General features: G+C 41.2%; 2 protein-coding genes across 2 annotated transcripts in view; one reads left to right on the forward strand and one right to left on the reverse strand.

Moving 5' to 3' along the window:
• Positions 1-4470: 4470 nt before the first annotated feature.
• LOC135547854 (olfactory receptor 4B13-like) lies at positions 4471-5415 on the reverse strand. Its single transcript, XM_064977078.1, has one exon. It carries the CDS (start codon positions 5413-5415, stop codon positions 4471-4473), a length of 945 nt encoding a protein of 314 aa, XP_064833150.1.
• A 3380-nt stretch (positions 5416-8795) lies between these two features.
• Positions 8796-18446, forward strand: part of LOC135547855 (olfactory receptor 2G3-like) — a 48891-nt gene continuing 39240 nt past the window's right edge. The window contains 1 exon segment of the mRNA XM_064977079.1: positions 8796-9141. Coding sequence (XP_064833151.1) covers positions 8796-9141 — 346 coding nt within the window.

Genomic DNA, 18446 nt, shown 5'->3' on the forward strand with positions numbered 1-18446 from the left:
CCTCAGACTTTCCCTAGGCTTTAAAGTCTGTGTTTCATGTCTGTACACTATTTGTGCTTTTTATTTATAATACCGCCGAAGGAGACGGCTGCCGTTTTATGATCCTGTAACCAATTATGCTATTGTGTATGTTTTCCACATTTTTTGTAACTTATTTTGTACATAATGTTTCTGCCACCATGTCTTATGACCGAAAAGAGCTTATTGATATCAGGGCAGCGATTACTCACCCCGTACTGGAGGAATTCTTCTTCAACGACTCGGACGGGAAAGATTTACTTAGGACGCCGACAGGGCCCTCATCCCCGCCATTCGCAAGAGGAAAAGATGGAGATATTGTGGACGACAGTCCGGGTGCCTTATAAGGACCCGTCGCTGAGAGGGAAATCTACCTTCACCATCGGTCCTATTAGCCAACATACAATCAATCAATAATAAAATAGACGAACTACGAGCATGTATATCCTGCCAACGGGACATTAACTGTAATATATATTGTTTCACCGAGTCGTGGCTGAACAGAACAGCAGGACAGAACAGCAGCCTCTGGTAAGACAAGGGGTGGCGGCCAATGTATAATTGTAAACAACTGGTGCATGAAATCTAATGAAGTCTCAAGGTTATGCTCACCTGAGGTAGAGTATCTCATGATAAGCTGTAGACCACACTATTTACCAAAATAATTTACATCTATATTTTTCGTAGCTGTCTATATACCACCGCAGACCAATGCTGGCACAAATACCGTACTCAGTGAGCTGTATACGGCCATAAGCAAACAGGAAAATAATCATCCAGAGGCAGCCATCCTAGTGGCTGGGGACTTTAATGCAGGAAAACTCAAATGCATTTTACCTCAACTCTACCAACATGTTAAATGTAAGAGGTAAATAAAAACTCTATACCACCTTTACTCCACACACAGAGACGTGTACAAAGTCTCCCTCGCCCTCCATTTGGCAAATCTGACCATAATTCTATCCTCCTGATTCCTGCTCACAAGCAAAAACTAAAGCTAGAAGCAACAGTGACTCGCTCAATGAGAAAGTGTTCAGATGAAGCAGATGCTAAGTTACAGCACTCTCTGGGATTCTTACGATGGCATTGACGTGTACACCACATCAGTCAATGGCTTCATCAATAAGTGCATTGAGGACGTCGTCCCCACAGTGATCGTATGTACATACCCCAACCAGAAGCCATGGATTACAGGCAACATCCGCACTGAGCTAAAGGGTAGAGCTGCCGCTTTCAAGGAGCAGGACTCTAACCCGGAAGCTTATCAGAAATCCCGCTCTACCCTCTGATGAACCATCAAAGAGGTAATGTGTCAATACAGGACTAAGATTGAATTGTACTACACCGGCTCCGACGGCCGTCGGATGTGGCAGGGCTTGCAAATTATTACAGACAACAAAGGGAAGCACAGCTGTGAGCTGCCCAGTAACACGAACCTACCAGATGAGCTAAATTACTTCTATGCTCGCTTCAAGGCAAGTAACACTGAAACATGCATGAGCGCACAAGCTGTACTGGACGACTTTGTTATCAAACTCTCAGTAGCCAATGTGAGTAAGACCTTTAAACAGGTCAACATTCACAAGGCCACAGGGCCAGGCAAATTACCAGGACGTGTACCCCGAGCATGCACTGACCAACTGGCAAGTGTCTTCACTGACATTTTTAACCAGTCCCTGACTGAGTCTGTAATACCAACATGTTTAAAACAGACCACCATAGTCCCTGTGCCCAATAACACTAAGGTAACCTGCCTAAATGACTAACAACCCGTAGCACTCACATCTGTAGTCTTGAAGTGCTTTGAAAGGCTGGTCATGGCTAACATCAACACCATTATCCCATAAACCCTAGACCCACTCCAATTTGCATACCGCCCCAACAGATCCGCAGATGATGCAATCTCTATTGCCCTCAAGACTGCCCTTTCCCACCAGGGCAAAAGCAACACCTATGTTAGAATGCTATTCATTGACTACAGCTCAGCATTCAACACCATAGTGCCCTCACAGCTCATCACTAAGCTAAAGACCCTGGGACTAAGCACATCCCTCTGCAAATGGATCCTGGATTTCCTGATGGCCCGCCCCCAGGTGGTTAAGGATAAGGAACAACACATCTGACATGCTGATCCTCAGCATGTGGGCCCCACAGGACTGCGTGCTCAGTCCCCTTCTGTACTCCCTGTTCACTCATCACTGCATGGCCAAGCACGACTGCAACACCAAGTTTGCAGAAGTCACAACAGTGGTAGGCCTGATCACCGGCAACGATGAGACATCCTATAGGGAGGAGGTCAGAGACCTGGCCATGTGGTGCCAGGACAACAACCTCTCCCTCAACGTGATCAAGACAAAGGAGATGATTGTGGACTACATGAAAAAGAGGACCGTGCACACCCCCATTCTCATTGACGGGGCTTTAGTGGAACAGGATGAGAGCTTCAAGTTCATTGGTTTCCACATCACCAACAAAGTATCATGGTCCAAACACACTAAGACAGTCGTTAAGAGGGCATAACAAAGCCTATTCCCCCTTAGGAGACTGAAAAGATTTGGCATGGGTCCTCAGATCCTCAAAAGGTTCTACATCTGCACCATTAAGAGCATCCTGACTGGTTGCATCACTGCCTGGTATGGCAACTGCTCGGCCACCGACTGCAAGGCACCACAGTGGGTAGTGCGTATGACCCAGTACATTACTGGTGCCAAGCTTCCTGCCATCCAGGACCTCTATACCAGGCGGTGTCAGAGGAAGGCCCTAAAAATTGTCCAAGACTCCAGCCACCCGAGTCATAGACTATTCTCTCTGCTACCTCATGACAAGCGGTACCGAAGCGCCAAGTCTAGGTCCAAAAGGCTTCATAACAGCTTCTACCCACAAGCAACTCCTGAACAGCTAATCAAAGGGCTACCCAGAGCCCTCTTTTATGCTGCTGCTACTCTCTGTTAATAATCTATGCATACTTTACCTCTACCTACATGTACATATTACCTCGACTAACCGGTGTCCCTGCACATTGACTCCGTACCGATACCTCCTGTATATATTTTACTGCTGCTTTTTAATTATTTAGAACATTCAATCAAAAATACCTTAAATAATTCCTCCCAAATTCAAAAATAAAGACTATTTACCTTTGTCCTGTAGTCTGGGAAAAGCAATGCCGGTTCGATTCCGTCACCTTCTCTATCGCCCTTAGATCATATACCGGCCTGTTTTAAAAAAAAACTCAATCCAGAGGCCAGGTCTTTAAATAACGAGTCCAGACCCGTCCGTGCACGGCTTTTGGCTTTCCCTTCGGACGACAGAGGCAGGTTTGTGGAATCCCGCTCGAAGGACCAATTGTTACTGTAATTTAATTATATCAATGTGTTTTCATTAATTGAATTCCCTTAATCTATTTTATGAGAATTTGTAAGATTCTTGTTTGCACAAAATAGACGGAGACCAGTCTTATCAATGATAGGTTACAGAATTTATTCTCGGAGCACGCTCCCACGTTACCACGAGCAATAGTTTATATACAATAACATGACGTCATTTCATTGCTTCTAGAATGAATCCCCTCCTCCCGACCAAGAATCAAGTGAGGTTAAAAGTTAATTCTAACTCACTAACACACTCACAGGTCACACAACATAACTGAATTAACTTTTGACCCCTCAACATTATCGATCACCACTTAGCTGACAGTTCTAATTAACAGAAAAGACAGTGAGTGCATTCCTAGGTTATCTAAAACACCCCAGAACTAAGTTTCGTCGGTTCAACCATAGGTTAACTACCTTATCTGTTTACTCATTAACTTTAATTACTCCTTGTCTGTGTCACACAATCCCTTCTTATGAACTCATATGGTTAATCAGATATAATAAAACAGAGTATAAGTTTACTTAGTTATAGTTCCATTTAAAATGATTTGTTCGGTCATTTAATCATAATTTTCCTAACACAAGTAATAATAGTTACAGAGAATAGGTTTGATAAAATTACAGTCTTCAGTTTAATGATGCCAAAGACACGTTGCATATAAATGATCAACTAAAGGCTTTTTCATTAACATTTTTAAGGGCAGCTCTGGCACAGCTTTTCCTTGAGGGCCGTACATCTCAGGCCTCGAATAAATTATCAGAATTGGTTAGGTTAGAGTTTGGGATTGGCTTAAGTTTACGCAAAAGGAAATCGATTGGCAACCGTGTGTTTACACACTCCAACATCACCCTTGAGCCATCTCCTTCTAAAGAAAAATGTCATTCATGATTATGTATTTTATTATAAAACAGCATTAAGAAGATGTTCTGCAGTTTATTATATTTCATAGATTGTTAGATATATAATATCTATGTTATATGTACAACCAGTGTAATCTATACTATTACTTCAACACAATACAAACATTATAGATAAATTGAGAAAAATGTACAATGGAAATCAAATCAACATCCTTGGCTACTGTATTGACAATATCCTTTTCTTATTATAACAAAGTTTCAACAGCTTCACTCTTATGGCTTGAATACTTAACCCATAGATTGCTGGATTAAGAATGGGAGGGAATATCAAAAAGTAAAGTGACATAAACACTTGAGTTCTGTAAGGTAAATGACTTGTGTCAAATCGGCTTTGCAATATTTCAAAGTAGCAACCCACAAAGTAGTTGATAATAGCGAACAGGTGTGGAGTGCAAGTTCGCAGTGCTTTGAGTTTGGATTCTTTGGAAGATAATGCACAGACTCTCAGGACATGTGCATATGAGTAAATTATCATAACTAACTGTGGTACACTATACAAAACCAGAGACATTAATCCTATTATGTTCACAACAGACGTATTTGTACAGGAGAGCTTTATAAGTGAGTAATTGATGCAGTATAATTTATTTATAGTTTTATCACAAAATCTCAGTTGAAGAGTTATAATGAAAAAAACGAGAAATGCTACCAAAGGGTAAATCCAGGTGAATGCTACAAGTTTATACACTTTTGTCAGAGACATGATGCTATGATACCGCAGTGGATGGCATATAGCAACATACCTATCATAAGACATCACTCCTAAAATTGTAAATTCAACAATAGCATATGTATGTATACAATAGATCTGTGTTTGACAGCCGGCTAGAGATACCTCACTAGGGTGGGAAGCTACATTTTTCAACAGTGCTGGCAGCAACGCAGTGCTACCATAGAGACCATTTGCTGCCAAGTTACACACCAGGAAATAAATTGGTTGATGCAATGTTTTCTCAGTGTAAATTACTCCAATTATAATGACATTTTCAGCAACAATTGCAATGTACAAAATAAGGAAAATGCTAAAGTACAAATACTTAAGATCCTCCATTCCAAAGTATGCAGACAGTATGATGGATGATACTGTTGATGAATTTTCCATAACCTGAAATGTATTTCTTCAAATACTGTAAGAAAATAAATGCTTAGATGTTAGAGGTAATGTCCTAAATTTAGCTAATTTTCCATCACCATAAATGGCTTGTTTTTAATTCTTTATTATATGCTATATGTGAAATGTCTATAATAAGTAAGGGAGACTGGAGACAATTGTTTCACAGGTCAGTTGTAACAGGCATACATAACTCAAATTAGAAACTACTGTTATTCAATAGTATGATCCATGGTTATATCTCTCATGCCTAAACATATTTGTATTTTTATTGTTAATCCATACATTTTGGGGGGTTTAATTGACAACATTTGAGGCTAAAAAAAAAAAAAAATCATGTGTGATCATTTTGTTAGGTATAGTTGATGACAATAATTATTGTTGTATATTCTCATGACTCTAAAAAGTAAAGGTTCCTATGCTTGTGTTAAATTGTAAGGTAGTGTTAGAATTTATAGTATATAGACACATTCACAGATTTATATCAAATTGCACTTGTTAACGTCAACAAACAAACAAAAAAACAATTTTAACATTTAAAACAAAATATAACATTTTGGCAACTCATTTTATTGCCAATACATGCCTAAACGATCATATGAAAATATTTTATGTCAATTTAATATATTTTCATCAAATATCAGTTTCAAATCATTTCATTGGTGAATTACCCTTCATGTACACCACTAAAGACAGTTACAACTGACTCCTATACTGTTACTATCTTATTGGGGTTATATGAGGTTTTTCAGACTTTGGGTCATAAGACAGAATTGTGACAAGTTCACATTCAGCATAGGTCTCTAAATGGTATTATTAGTTAGCAGACAAATCTACATTGTTTGTGTGAATATTAAACAGTGTGTGAGTGAGTATATAAAAAAATTCAGCTCTTGCAATTTCTACCCTGTAGCATAATTTTGTAGACAGAAATTAAACATGGGAAACATTTAAATCATTCACCTTGGTACTTGTATCTCCCCACCAGTTGTATGACCTGAATTGAAGAGCTTATGAACTCTTTAAATCTGATCTCCTGTCAAATCAGGTCAGGTGGTCTTCACGGCACACCAATGATGAGACGTGATGTTAAAATCCCTTTAAATTTCCTTAATCAGTGTGAAAACTGGAAGTTCTGTTTCGGTTTGAAACTGGAAAGAAAATCCTTAATACAATTTAATGGCAGTGAACCCCCACTGTTGATGAAAATGAAATGATCATAACTATATCAAACAGATAAAAAGGGAATACATCAACACAAATTCATCCAATGAAGGCCTTTTAAAATGAACTATTTCAGGAGAAAACAAACAGATATTCAGAATATTCATTCATAAATAAATAAAACATAATTGTTAATCTGATTTACCTGTTTCTGAGAGTCCCTATCTATCCAAGCCAAACACTCTTCTCCAGGTTGCCAGAAGTATAACATTATGATATTTTTGAGCACGGGCTTTTGTAGACTACATGATGGGAATCACAAGGTAAAAAACAACAACATGGTGATGTGCATGATGGGAGTATAAGGTCAGAACATGGTGATGTCACCTATTTGTCTTGCACATTTTACTGACATCAAGTACCATCCCACAGTACACCAGCTGTAATTTGCATGTCCCTCGACAGCCCGTGTCAATTACAATGGTTTTCCAAAACAAATTAACAAATGATGTGGGCAGGATTTGTTCAACATTTAACTGTGTAATACGTACAACAACACAGGCGTACCTTTTAGTTAGAGTTTAAGTAATTTGTTTCCTATATTTTTTTATCCTAGCTTGTTGCACAATTGTAAAAGAATTTGCACTGCTTTTATAGACATTTATTACAATCACATAAAAAGGGTCAATCTGCAATTGTTACATCCATTTTTGGACATTTATATTACTGATTATATATACCTTTTTTCTTTTGAAGAATATCACTTATAAATGCCTCATGAGCTTAGTTCAACTGTCTTACCCAATCAGAACCCATAACATGTTTTTTTTACTGCATTGTTTGTAAACAAACACTGTATTGCCTCAAAACAAGGTTCAAACTAAAATATTGATCTTATGGCTAGTCAGTCCTTGCATCCATAGCTCTGTCTATGAAATTGATCATTCTCCAGATGGAATTCCTCTGCTGTTTACCAAATCAGAAATGCGGTGACGGCTTTGTTATTGTTTGATCAGCAGACTGCCCCTTTTACGCAGAACCAGCGACAGAAATGATGCAGGTGACTTGCATTCATTTCTACCACGTGCAGTTTATGACCTACAGTCTGGTTTTCTAAAGTCCAACTCTATCGAATATGTTTCATAAAATGTACATTTCTGAACACTTACAGTGCATGTACATTTTAGCACAGCCAGAGCGACTTACAGGAGCAATTAGGGTTAAGTGCCTTGAAGATGTTCACCTAGTCGGCCTGGGGATTCGAACCAGTGACCTTTTGCTTCTTGCTGCCCCAATTGTTTGGGTGAGGTATGATATTTATTTCCTTAACTTTCTCACTCATCATTATTCACAATTAATTCATGATTATCCATAATCATGGCAGCATCCACATTAATGCAGAAATGTTTAGAAACATATTATATTCTTATTGACAATAAACGTGCCCCAAAATTACACAATATATTATATACCATTCATTTTTATTGGGCACAACATAATTCGAAACAAGCATGATGTAGTCATTGCGCAATATGGGATCAAAATTCAATACACTGAAAATGAATTTGTCCAAATACTTATGATACCTTCAAATGGGGGACATTCCCCAATAAACGGTAAAACAGATACTGTAACATCAAAGTATTCACACACCCTGACTTTTTCCAGATTTTGTGGTGCTACGAAGTGAGATTAACATTTATTTAATTGTCTTTTTTGTCAATGACCTACAGAAAATACTCTAATGTCAAAGTGGAAGAAAAATTTGAACATTTGGAAAAAAAATCATTAAAAAGTAACATATCTTGATTCAATAAGTATTCGACCCCCTGAGTCAATACATGTTATAATGACGCTTGGCAGCGATTACAAATCTGGGTAAGTCTCTAAGAGCTTTCTGTTACATTCGTTGGATGAACTAGACCAAGGTGCAGCGTGATAGGCGAACATCTTCCTTTATTTAAAAACGAACACCGAAAAACAACAAAATACAAAACAAACGTAAAGTTCTGCAGGCTACACAGCGATAGACAGCTGCCTCTGATTGGGAACCATACCAGGCCAAACAAAGAAATAGGAAAACTAGAATGCCCACCCAAATCAAACACCGACCTAACTAAATGGGGAAATAAAAAGGCTCTCTAAGGTCATGGCGTGACAGTACCACCCCTCCAAAGGTGCGGACTCAGGCCACAAAACCTGACTCCATGGTGGAGGGTCTGGGTGGGCATCTGGCCTCGGTGGCGGCTCCGGTTCGGGACGTAGACCCCGCTCCGCTCGCTGATCCCTCAGCTTCCGTGGAAACGGACCGTGGATCGTTGCCGGAGGCCTTGGACCGCAGACAGTCGCTGGAGGCTCTGGACTGCAGACAGTCGCTGAAGGCTCTGGACCGCAGACCGTCGCTGGAGGCTCTGGACCGCAGTCCGTCGCTAGAGGCTCTGGACCGCAGACCGTCGCTAGAGGCTCTGGACCGCAGACCGTCGCTAGAGGCTCTGGACCGCGGACCGTCGCTGGAGGCTCTGGACCGCGGACCGTCGCTGGAGGCTCTGGACTGTGGACCGTCGTTGGAGGCTCCGGACTGTGGACCGTAGTTGGAGGCTCCGGACTGTGGACCATCGTTGGAGGCTCCGGACTGTGGACCGTCGTTGGAGGCTTCGGACTGTGGACCGTCGTTGGAGGCTCCGGACTGTGGACCGTCGTTGGAGGCTCCGGACTGTGGAACTTCGTTGGAGGTGGGAACTGTCGCCGGAAGCTGTGGACTGGGAACTGTTGCCGGAAGCTTGGTGTGTGGCGCCGGCACTGGTGGTACCAGGCTGGTGCCAAGCACCTCCGGACGAGCGCGAGGAGCAGGCACATCCAGTGGATGCAAACTGGAGACACATTGCTTATCTCCGCAAACAAAATAAAATAAAATCAAATGTATTCGTCACATACACATGGATAGCAGATGTTAATGCGAGTGTAGCGAAATGCTTGTGCTTCTAGTTCCGACAATGCAGTAATAACCAAAAAGTAATCTAACCTAACAATTCCAAAACTACTACCTTGTACACACAAGTGTAAAGAGATAAAGAATATGTACATAAAGATGCATGAATGAGTGATGGTACAGAACGGCATAGGCAAGATGAAGTAGATGGTATCGAGTACAGTATGTACACATGAGATGAGAAATGTAGGGTATGTAAACAAAGTGGCATAGTTTAAATGAAGATTGATGTCAAATATCTACAAATTATGGTAATTTAATATATCAAAATATGAATTTTCTATTACATTGAAATTAATGTGTGCTGTGGGTGAAGAGCAGTTGGTCAGCTCGGGACAAAAACAGCTATGGGGAGTACGCTTACTGAAGAACATTAGAATCCCACCTGACAAGGCCAATGAACACTGAGTCAGGGATTTCTTCCTTCATTTCTTACGCTCTTCACCCACAGCTGACCAGAACAATTCATATGCATTTCTTAAAAAACAAACATTGTAAAAGCAGAATGTATCAGACTTTACTCCAACTTAACAGTCCCACTTAAGGAAGGTGTGCTCATCTTTCTGGATGTTGTGTGTTAAAGTTTGGTAACTAGTTTCGTGAAGTTCCTTACCAATTTTTTGTTATTCTTCTGCCTGTTTAACTTACTGGTTGTAAGGAAGATGACTAGCACGAACGAGTCGACGAAGGCTATGCCGGGTTCGTGTTCACAACCTTGACCACAGTCATGTGGTTTCACCATGCCTTTGAATCATACTCACAAGTGTAGTCTTGTATTTCTCGGCTGGGTGTATGGTCAGGCTTCCCTGGATCAAACCAGCTTGTGCGAACACAGTCGGCGGCTGCGTACAAGAGAGGTGTGTAGCCTTCCTTAGAAGGCTTGGTGGAACTGAAGTTTACTTTCCTCCCCTGGATGCCTGCATCTCGGCAGAATCTGAATTGCAGGATACGGGGGTGGATCTGGGCTTATGGTCGGATCACATCGAGCTATCCTCGCAGCATGGCAATATACTGTGGAGCTGTCTGATATCTCGGTCTCCTTCGTTATTACACAGGACTCAAGTTTGGATGACGATGTGGGCTCTATGTCCACTTGCCTTTTTTTTTTACAGACGACCTGGGCACAGCCGCATTCAGCCAAGCTGATGTTACATGGATATTCCCACTTCACATCAGTGTGAAGAAAAGACAGAGAAAAAGGGAAAGGAGGGCGGGATGCCTTGTAAGAATTTGCTGACGAGTAGGTAAACCAACACCACCCTCGGGATTATTGGCGTGCAATCATTTGAAAACAAACCAGATGATCTATGATTATTAAGACTATCCTACCAACGGAACATTATGAACTGTAATATCTTGTGTTTCACAGAGACGTGACTGAACGACGACATGGATAATATAGAGCTGGCTCGCTTCTCCATGTATCGGTAGGACAGAGCAGCTACGTCTGGGAAGACCAGGGGCGGGGGTGTGTGTCTATTTGTCAATAACTGCTGGTGCGCAATGTCTAATATTAAAGAAGTTTCGAAGTATTGCCTCAAATGAGGTAGAATACCTCATGATAAGCTGTAAACCACACTATCTGCCAAGAGAGTTCTCATCTATATTATTCGTAGCTGTCTATTTACCACCACAAACTGATGTTGACACTAAGACCGCACTTAACGAGCTGTATAAAGCCATAAGCAAAAAACAAAATGCTCATCCAGAAGCGGCGTTCCTAGTGGCAAGGGGACTTAATGCAGGCAAACTTAAATCTGTTATACCTCATTTCTACCAGCATATCACATGTGCAACCAGAGGGGAAAAAAATTCAAGACCACCTTTACTCCACACACAGAGACGCATACAAAGCTCGCCCTCGCCCTCCATTTGGCAAATCTGACCATAATTATATCCTCCTAATTTCTGCTTACAAGCAAAAACTAAAGCAGGAAGTTCCAGTGACTAGCTCAATACAGAAGTGGTCAGATGACATGGATGCCCCGCACCAGGACTGTTTTGCAAGCGCAAACTGGAATATGTTCCGGGATTCATCCAATGGCATTGTGGAGTATACCACTGCAGTCACCAGCTTCATCAATTAGTGCATCGACGATGTCGTCCCCAGAGTGAATGTACGTACATTTCCCAACCAGAAGCCATAGATTACAAGCAACATCCACACCAAGCTAAAGGCTAGAGCTGCCACTTTCAAGGACCGGGACACTAATCCGGATGTTTATAAGAAATCTCGCTATGCCCTCAGATGAACCAACAAACAGGCAAAGATTCAATACAGGACTAAGATTAAATCCTACTACATCAGCTCTGATGCTGGTCGGATGTGGCAGGGCTTGAAAACTATTACGGACTGCAAAGCAAAACCCAGCCGTGAACTGCCCAGTGACGGGAGTCAACCAGACGAGCTAAATGCCTTTTATGCTCGCTTCGAGGCAAGCAACATTGAAGTATGCATGAGAGCACCAGCTGTTCCGGACAACTGTGTGATCATCCACTCCGTAGCCTGTATGAGCAAGACCTTTAACCTCTTGAAACTCTGGGGGCAGTATTTCATTTTTGGATGAAAAACGTTCCCGTTTTAAACAAGATATTTTGTCATGACAAGATGCTTGACTATGCATATAATTGACAGCTTTAGAAAGAAAACACTCTGATGTTTCCGAAACTGCAAAGATATTGTCTGTGAATGCCCCAGAACTAATGCTACAGGCAAAACCAAGATGAAATTTCCTACAGGAAGTGAGCCAGCTTTTGGAGGCGCTGTGTTCCAATGTCTCCTTATATGGCTGTGAAGGCACAATGAATGAGCCTGCACTTTCTGTCGTTTCCCCAAGGTGTTTGCAGCATTGTGACGTATTTGTAGGCATCTCATTGGAAAATTGAGCATAAGAGACTACATTTACCAGGTGTCCGCTCGGTGTCCTCTGTCGAAACTATTGCGTAATCTCCAGGTGCGTGCATTTTTCCATTTTGAAGAGAGGAGAAACCAAACTGCAACGAGTGATTTATCATCGAATAGATATGTGAAAAACACCTTGAGGATTGATTCTAAACAACGTTTGCCATGTTTCTGTCGATTATTATGGAGTTAATTTGGAAAAAAGTTTGCGTTGTAATGACTGAATTTTTGGCTTAATGCTATGCTAGCTATCAATACTCTTACACAAATGCTTGTGTAGCTATGGTTGAAAAGCATTTTTTGAAAATCTGAGATGACAGTGTTGTTAACAAAAGGCTAAGCTTGTGAGCCAATATATTTATTTCATTTAATTTGCGATTTTCATGAATAGTTAACGTTGCGTTATGGTAATGAGCTTGAGGCTATAATTACGCTCCCGGATACGGGATTGCTCATCGCAACAGGTTAAACAGGTCAACATTCATAAAGCCGCGGAGCCAGACGGATTACGAGGATGTATACTAAAAGCATGCGTGGACCAACTGGCAAGTGTCTTCACTGACATTTTCAACCTCTCCCTGACCGAGTCTGTAATACCTACATGTTTCAAACAGACCACCATAGTCCCTGTGCCCAAGAAAGCGAAGGTAACCTTCATAGATTGTTACCGACGGTAGCCATGAAGTGCTTTAAAATACTGGTCATGGCTCACATCAACACCATCATGTTGGAAACCCTAGACCCACTCCAATTCACATACCACCCCAACAGATGACGTAATCGCTATTGCACTCCGCCTTGCCCTTTCCCACCTGGACAAAAGGAACACCTACGTGAGAATGCTATTCATTGACTACAGCTCAGTGTTCAACACCATAGTATCCACAAAGCTCATCACTAAGCTAAGGACCCTGGGACTAAACACCTCCCTGTACAACTGGATCCTGGTCTTCCCAACGGGCCACCCCCAGGTGGTAAGGGTAGGCAACAACACATCTGCCACTCTGATCCTCAACACGGGGGCCTCTCAAGGGTGGGTGCTTAGTCCCCTCCTGTACTCCCTGTTCACCCATGACTGCATGGTCAAGCACGACTCCAACACCATCATTAAGTTTGCTGACGACACAACAGTGTTAGGCCTGATCACCGACAACGATGAGACGAACTATAGGGAGGAGGTCAGATACGTGGCAGTGTGGTGCCAGGACAACAACCTCACCTTCAACATGAGCAAGACAAAGGAGCTGATCGTGGACTATAGGAAAAGGAGGGCCGAACAGGCCACCATTAACATGGAAAGGGCTGAATTGAAGTGGGTTGAGAGATTCAAGTTCCTTGGTGTCCACATCACCACCAAACTATCATGGTTCAAACACACCAAGACAGTTGTGAAGAGGGCACGACAACACCTTTTCCCCCTTCGGAGACTGAAAATATTTGGCATGGGTCCTCAGATCCTCAAAAGGTTCTGCAGCTGCACTATCGAGAGCATCCTGACCAGTTGTATCACCGCCTGGTATGGCAAATGCTCAGAATCTGACCGTAAGGCTCTACAGAGGGCGGTGCGTACGGCCCAGTACATCACTGGGGACACGCTTCCTGACATCCAGGACCTATGTACTAGGCAGTGTCAGAGGAAGGCCCAAAAAATTATCAAATACTCCAGTCACCCAAGTCATAGACAATTCTCTCTGCTACTGCACAGCAAGCAGTACCGGAGTGTCAAGTCTAGGACCAAAAGGCTCCTTAACAGTTTAAGACTGCTGAACAATTAATCAAACGGCCACCCGGACTATTTACATTGACCCTTCCCCACCGTTTTGTTTTTGTTTTTACACTGCTGCTACTCACTGTTTATTATCTATGCATAGTCACTTTATAAATTACCTCGACTAACCTGTACCCCCACACATTGACTCGATACCGGTACACCCTGTATATAGCCTCATTATTGTTATGTGAATTTCTTGTGTTACTATTTGATTTCATTGATTTTCAGCCATCAACCGCAAATCTGCTACGTTTTACTCTGGATTTACTCTGGCTAAAAATGTGTGGTGTCCGCTCAATGTACATGCATGGGCTCTTCCCCTGGCAGTGTGTGTGCCATCTCAGTTTGGTTTTGAGACCTACTGCGTCCACTTTGGAGTTGACTTTGGTGTTGGAGGTGTTCCGTGCGGCCCCCTTTGAACCAATGGAGTCTGTGGATCTGAAGATCATCTGTGGTGGCAGGGTAGCCTAGTGGTTAGAGTGTTGCACTAGTAACCGTTGCAAGTTCAAACCCCCGAGCTGACAAGGTAAAAATCTGTCGTTCTGCCCCTGAACAGGCAGTTAACCCACTGTTCCTAGGCCGTCATTGAAAATAAGAATTTGTTCTTAACTGACTTGCCTAGTTAAATAAAATGAAAATAAAAATCACCTCACTTAAGTTACACTGCAGAGATGACTCACTTCACAAAGCTACCTTTTTGTTAATTGTGCTTCTTTATAAACAAACACATGACTAACTCAAAACATAACTAGTACCGGTAAGTTTCATAATGAAAAAGCTTCATAATGAAAAATTATCTAACGGGCGAAATGATGAACGCAATATGCTTTATCTATTACCTGGTGCATAAGTTCGTCTCTGGCCTAACAATTAGCGTGCCAATATATTCTCCAAACTCCAGCTTCTTAGGCATTATCACTTAAATGTAAATTCTGTAGCTACCTCAATTACCTCGTACCCCTGCACATCGACTAGGTACTGGTTCTCCCTGTATGTAGCCATGTTATTACCTCGTACCCCTGCACATCGACTAGGTACTGGTTCTCCCTGTGTATAGCCATGTTGTTTTTTACTCGTTATTGTTATTCATTATTCACTGTGTATTTATTTCTTGTGTCACTTTATCTTTTCCTTTAACTCTGCATTGTTGGAAAAGGACCTGTAAGTAAGCATTTCACTGTTGTCTACACCTGTTGTTTTACGAAGCATGTGACAAATAACATTTGATTTGATTTGAATGACTTCAGCCTCCTGTTTTAATGGTTTAACTGTCTCTTCTTGAAAAATGTGTTGAAAAAATGATTTACGCTTAAATTCCTATTACTCACAATTCAAATAAGAACTTTTAATTATATATTTGTTTTACTTCATATTTATTTTGGAAATAACAGAGCTCTACCTGGTGGTTTGGAAATCAAGAGGTTCATACCAGCAATTACATATTTTATAGGTGGTTAACATTGTTAAATGAGGACTGATGTCATATTTTAACAAATGAATGTATGTCCATACATGAATATTCAATTACATTGAAATATATGCATTTTCAGGTGATGTATTGTGCAATGTCCCTGAAAATGGGGGCGACAAATGATTCATGTTCTTCCACAATGTTTCCCACCTGTTCCGACTACATTTGAGATAGTATGGCAAAGTGCAGTTTTGTATGACTATTTTAGGCATTATTTTATAGGCAACATTAGGTTTTTTCAGAGGGCTTCCTCTAGCAAACTTTTTTTTAACCTAAAAAGGTTCCTCCACAGTGGCAATCTTCTGAACCCAGAAAGGTTCTTTGAGGCTCCTTTACTTCTAAGAGTGTACAGTAGATTCAACGAAACTGTGCCTAAATGACAACGTATATCGGTAGGAAATGGGTGCAACAGAATTTCCTTTTGAAGTGCCAATGGAATTGCTAACTAGTTGGATATAGGGGGCGCTCTTTTAATTTTTTGGATGAAAAACTTTCTCGTATTTTCTATGTGAGTAAGCATTTCTCTGTTATTGAAATTAATTGACAGATGACATATAGACAGTATCATTATGAAGAGTGTCACTTTATAGTTAGAATTGGATAACAACATCTATAGTTTTAAAGTTCTATCTGATATTGTGGACATTCTGGAGTGTTCCCAGTACCTTCTGGGATATCGCTGACAAACTGCACATAACTGCACATGGGTAAACATGTTTATCAGAGGTCATAAACATGTCTATTAGAGGTCATTATCCACTTGATACTTTCATCCCCTGGAAAGCAATTAAAGGCCACACACTGATGAGACGCAAAGGACACTCCAACCCAAATGGAGCCCTCTGTGGCTGATGTCTGGGGGATAGTGTGAGCCGATGAGGACAGACCTGTAATGACCTACCGTCAGACAGCACTGATGTAACACTGATGAAACTGGAGGGATGGAACAAGGAGCCATGTGCCCTCTGTGTCCTCTGTAGCCATGGAAATGGTGGCAATTGAAGAGTTTGAGAGGGTATCTACTATATCTCTCTGACCTTTGCATCTAGCGTTACCTTCCTGGCTCGGGCCTTATTGTAGTTGAGAACTTAGGTCAACCAGTGACGGCTTCTTAGAGGAGTTCATTCAGCCTCAGTGAATTTCATGAAAATAAAAATGTGAAAATATTTTTAAAGTTATCCTTTTTAGATTAAACTATATTAAATATATTCGCGTAACCCAATAATTGACTAAAACACACTGTTTTGCAATGAAGGTCTACAGTAGCCTCAACAGCCCTCTGTAGGGTAGCACCATGGGGTAGCCGGAGGGCAGCTAGCTTCCGTCCCCTTGGTACATTGACTTCAATACAAAACCTAAGAGGCTCTTGGTTCTCACCCCCTTCCATAGACTTACAAAGTAATTATGACAACTTTTGGAGGATGTCCTCCAACCTATCAGAGCACTTGGGTGGACAACTGACATGTTGTCCACACAATCAAAGGATCAGAGAATGAATCTAGTACTGAAAGCATAACCTACAGCTAGCTAGCACTGCAGTGCATAAAATGTGGTGAGTAGTTGACTCGAGAGAGAAAGACAATAGTTGAATAGTTTTAAACAAATTAATTTCTTAGAAAATGAAGGAGAATCAAGAGTCATTTTTTTTTTTTTTTCACTTTCAGTTTCACTTAGCTAGCAAATGCAGCCTACTAAAAACCTTAGCATCCCTCTGTTTGAGTAGGCCAGCTATCTTTGCTAGTTGGCTATGACTGTCCAACACTGGAACTCTAGGTTAGCTTCAAGGTCAGCTTTTGGTTTTATTAATTTATTGCCACCGGTGTAACTGCCAAACTGCTTACTGACATATACACTGTAATGTTACTGCATGATTGTATTTGGTTTACTAATGCATAAGTTTTATTAGCTATATTGACTAGGACGTTACTTTAGCTAATATGGGGTCAACGATGTAGGCTGTGTGTGGCGGTTATGACATGGATTGGCTTGGAAAGGTTTTTTCGCCTGGTCACATTGAAATCCACAAACGAACGGAAAAGGTAAGAGGAGGAGAGGGCATTGATGCGAGAAGGAATAGAACGTGGCTGCTATGAAAGTAAATTGTGTTTACACGTGATCAGGGGTGCATCCATTCCACTGGTTCTGTTGAAAAAAGTTTCTTAAACGGAAGCAAACAAAATGGGGATAAAATACCTGAATTTGTCCAATAGAAACTCTTGTTTGCAAATGCTGGACAAATGATTACTTCCTAGATAAACTAGATGCAGGCAAGAGTGTGCAAGGCAATGTTTAATTTATTTTTTTACCTTTATTTAACTAGGCAAGTCAGTGAAGAACAAATTCTTATTTTCAATGACGGCCTAGGAACAGTGGGTTAACTGCCTGTTCAGGGGCAGAACGACAAATTAGTACTTTGTCAGCTCGGGGGTTTGAACTTACAACATTCCAGCTAGTCCAACGCTCTAACCACTAGGCTACCCTGCCGCCCCAAATTTATCACTGTCTGTCACCTCTAATTTCTTTCTCAACCTGTGTGTACCTATGTTGTAAACTTTAATTCATAGGCTAGTTTGTAACAACCTCATGATGGTGTCGTGATGTGACTTTCATTAATCTGATGACTGTTATTTATTTAATCCACTACCTATGTTTATTTTTTACACAATTTAAATAAATAATGTAACAATTAACTCATTAGGATTTGGGGCACCATGGAAGAAGTTGT

The sequence above is a fragment of the Oncorhynchus masou genome, chromosome 11, assembly GCF_036934945.1.
Source record: "Oncorhynchus masou masou isolate Uvic2021 chromosome 11, UVic_Omas_1.1, whole genome shotgun sequence".
Classification (NCBI taxonomy): domain Eukaryota; kingdom Metazoa; phylum Chordata; class Actinopteri; order Salmoniformes; family Salmonidae; genus Oncorhynchus; species Oncorhynchus masou.

What these genes read in the sequence shown, in the direction of transcription:
- LOC135547854 (XM_064977078.1), bottom strand. Translation starts at nt 5,415, where the DNA reads ATGGAAAATTCATCAACAGTATCATCCATCATACTGTCTGCATACTTT.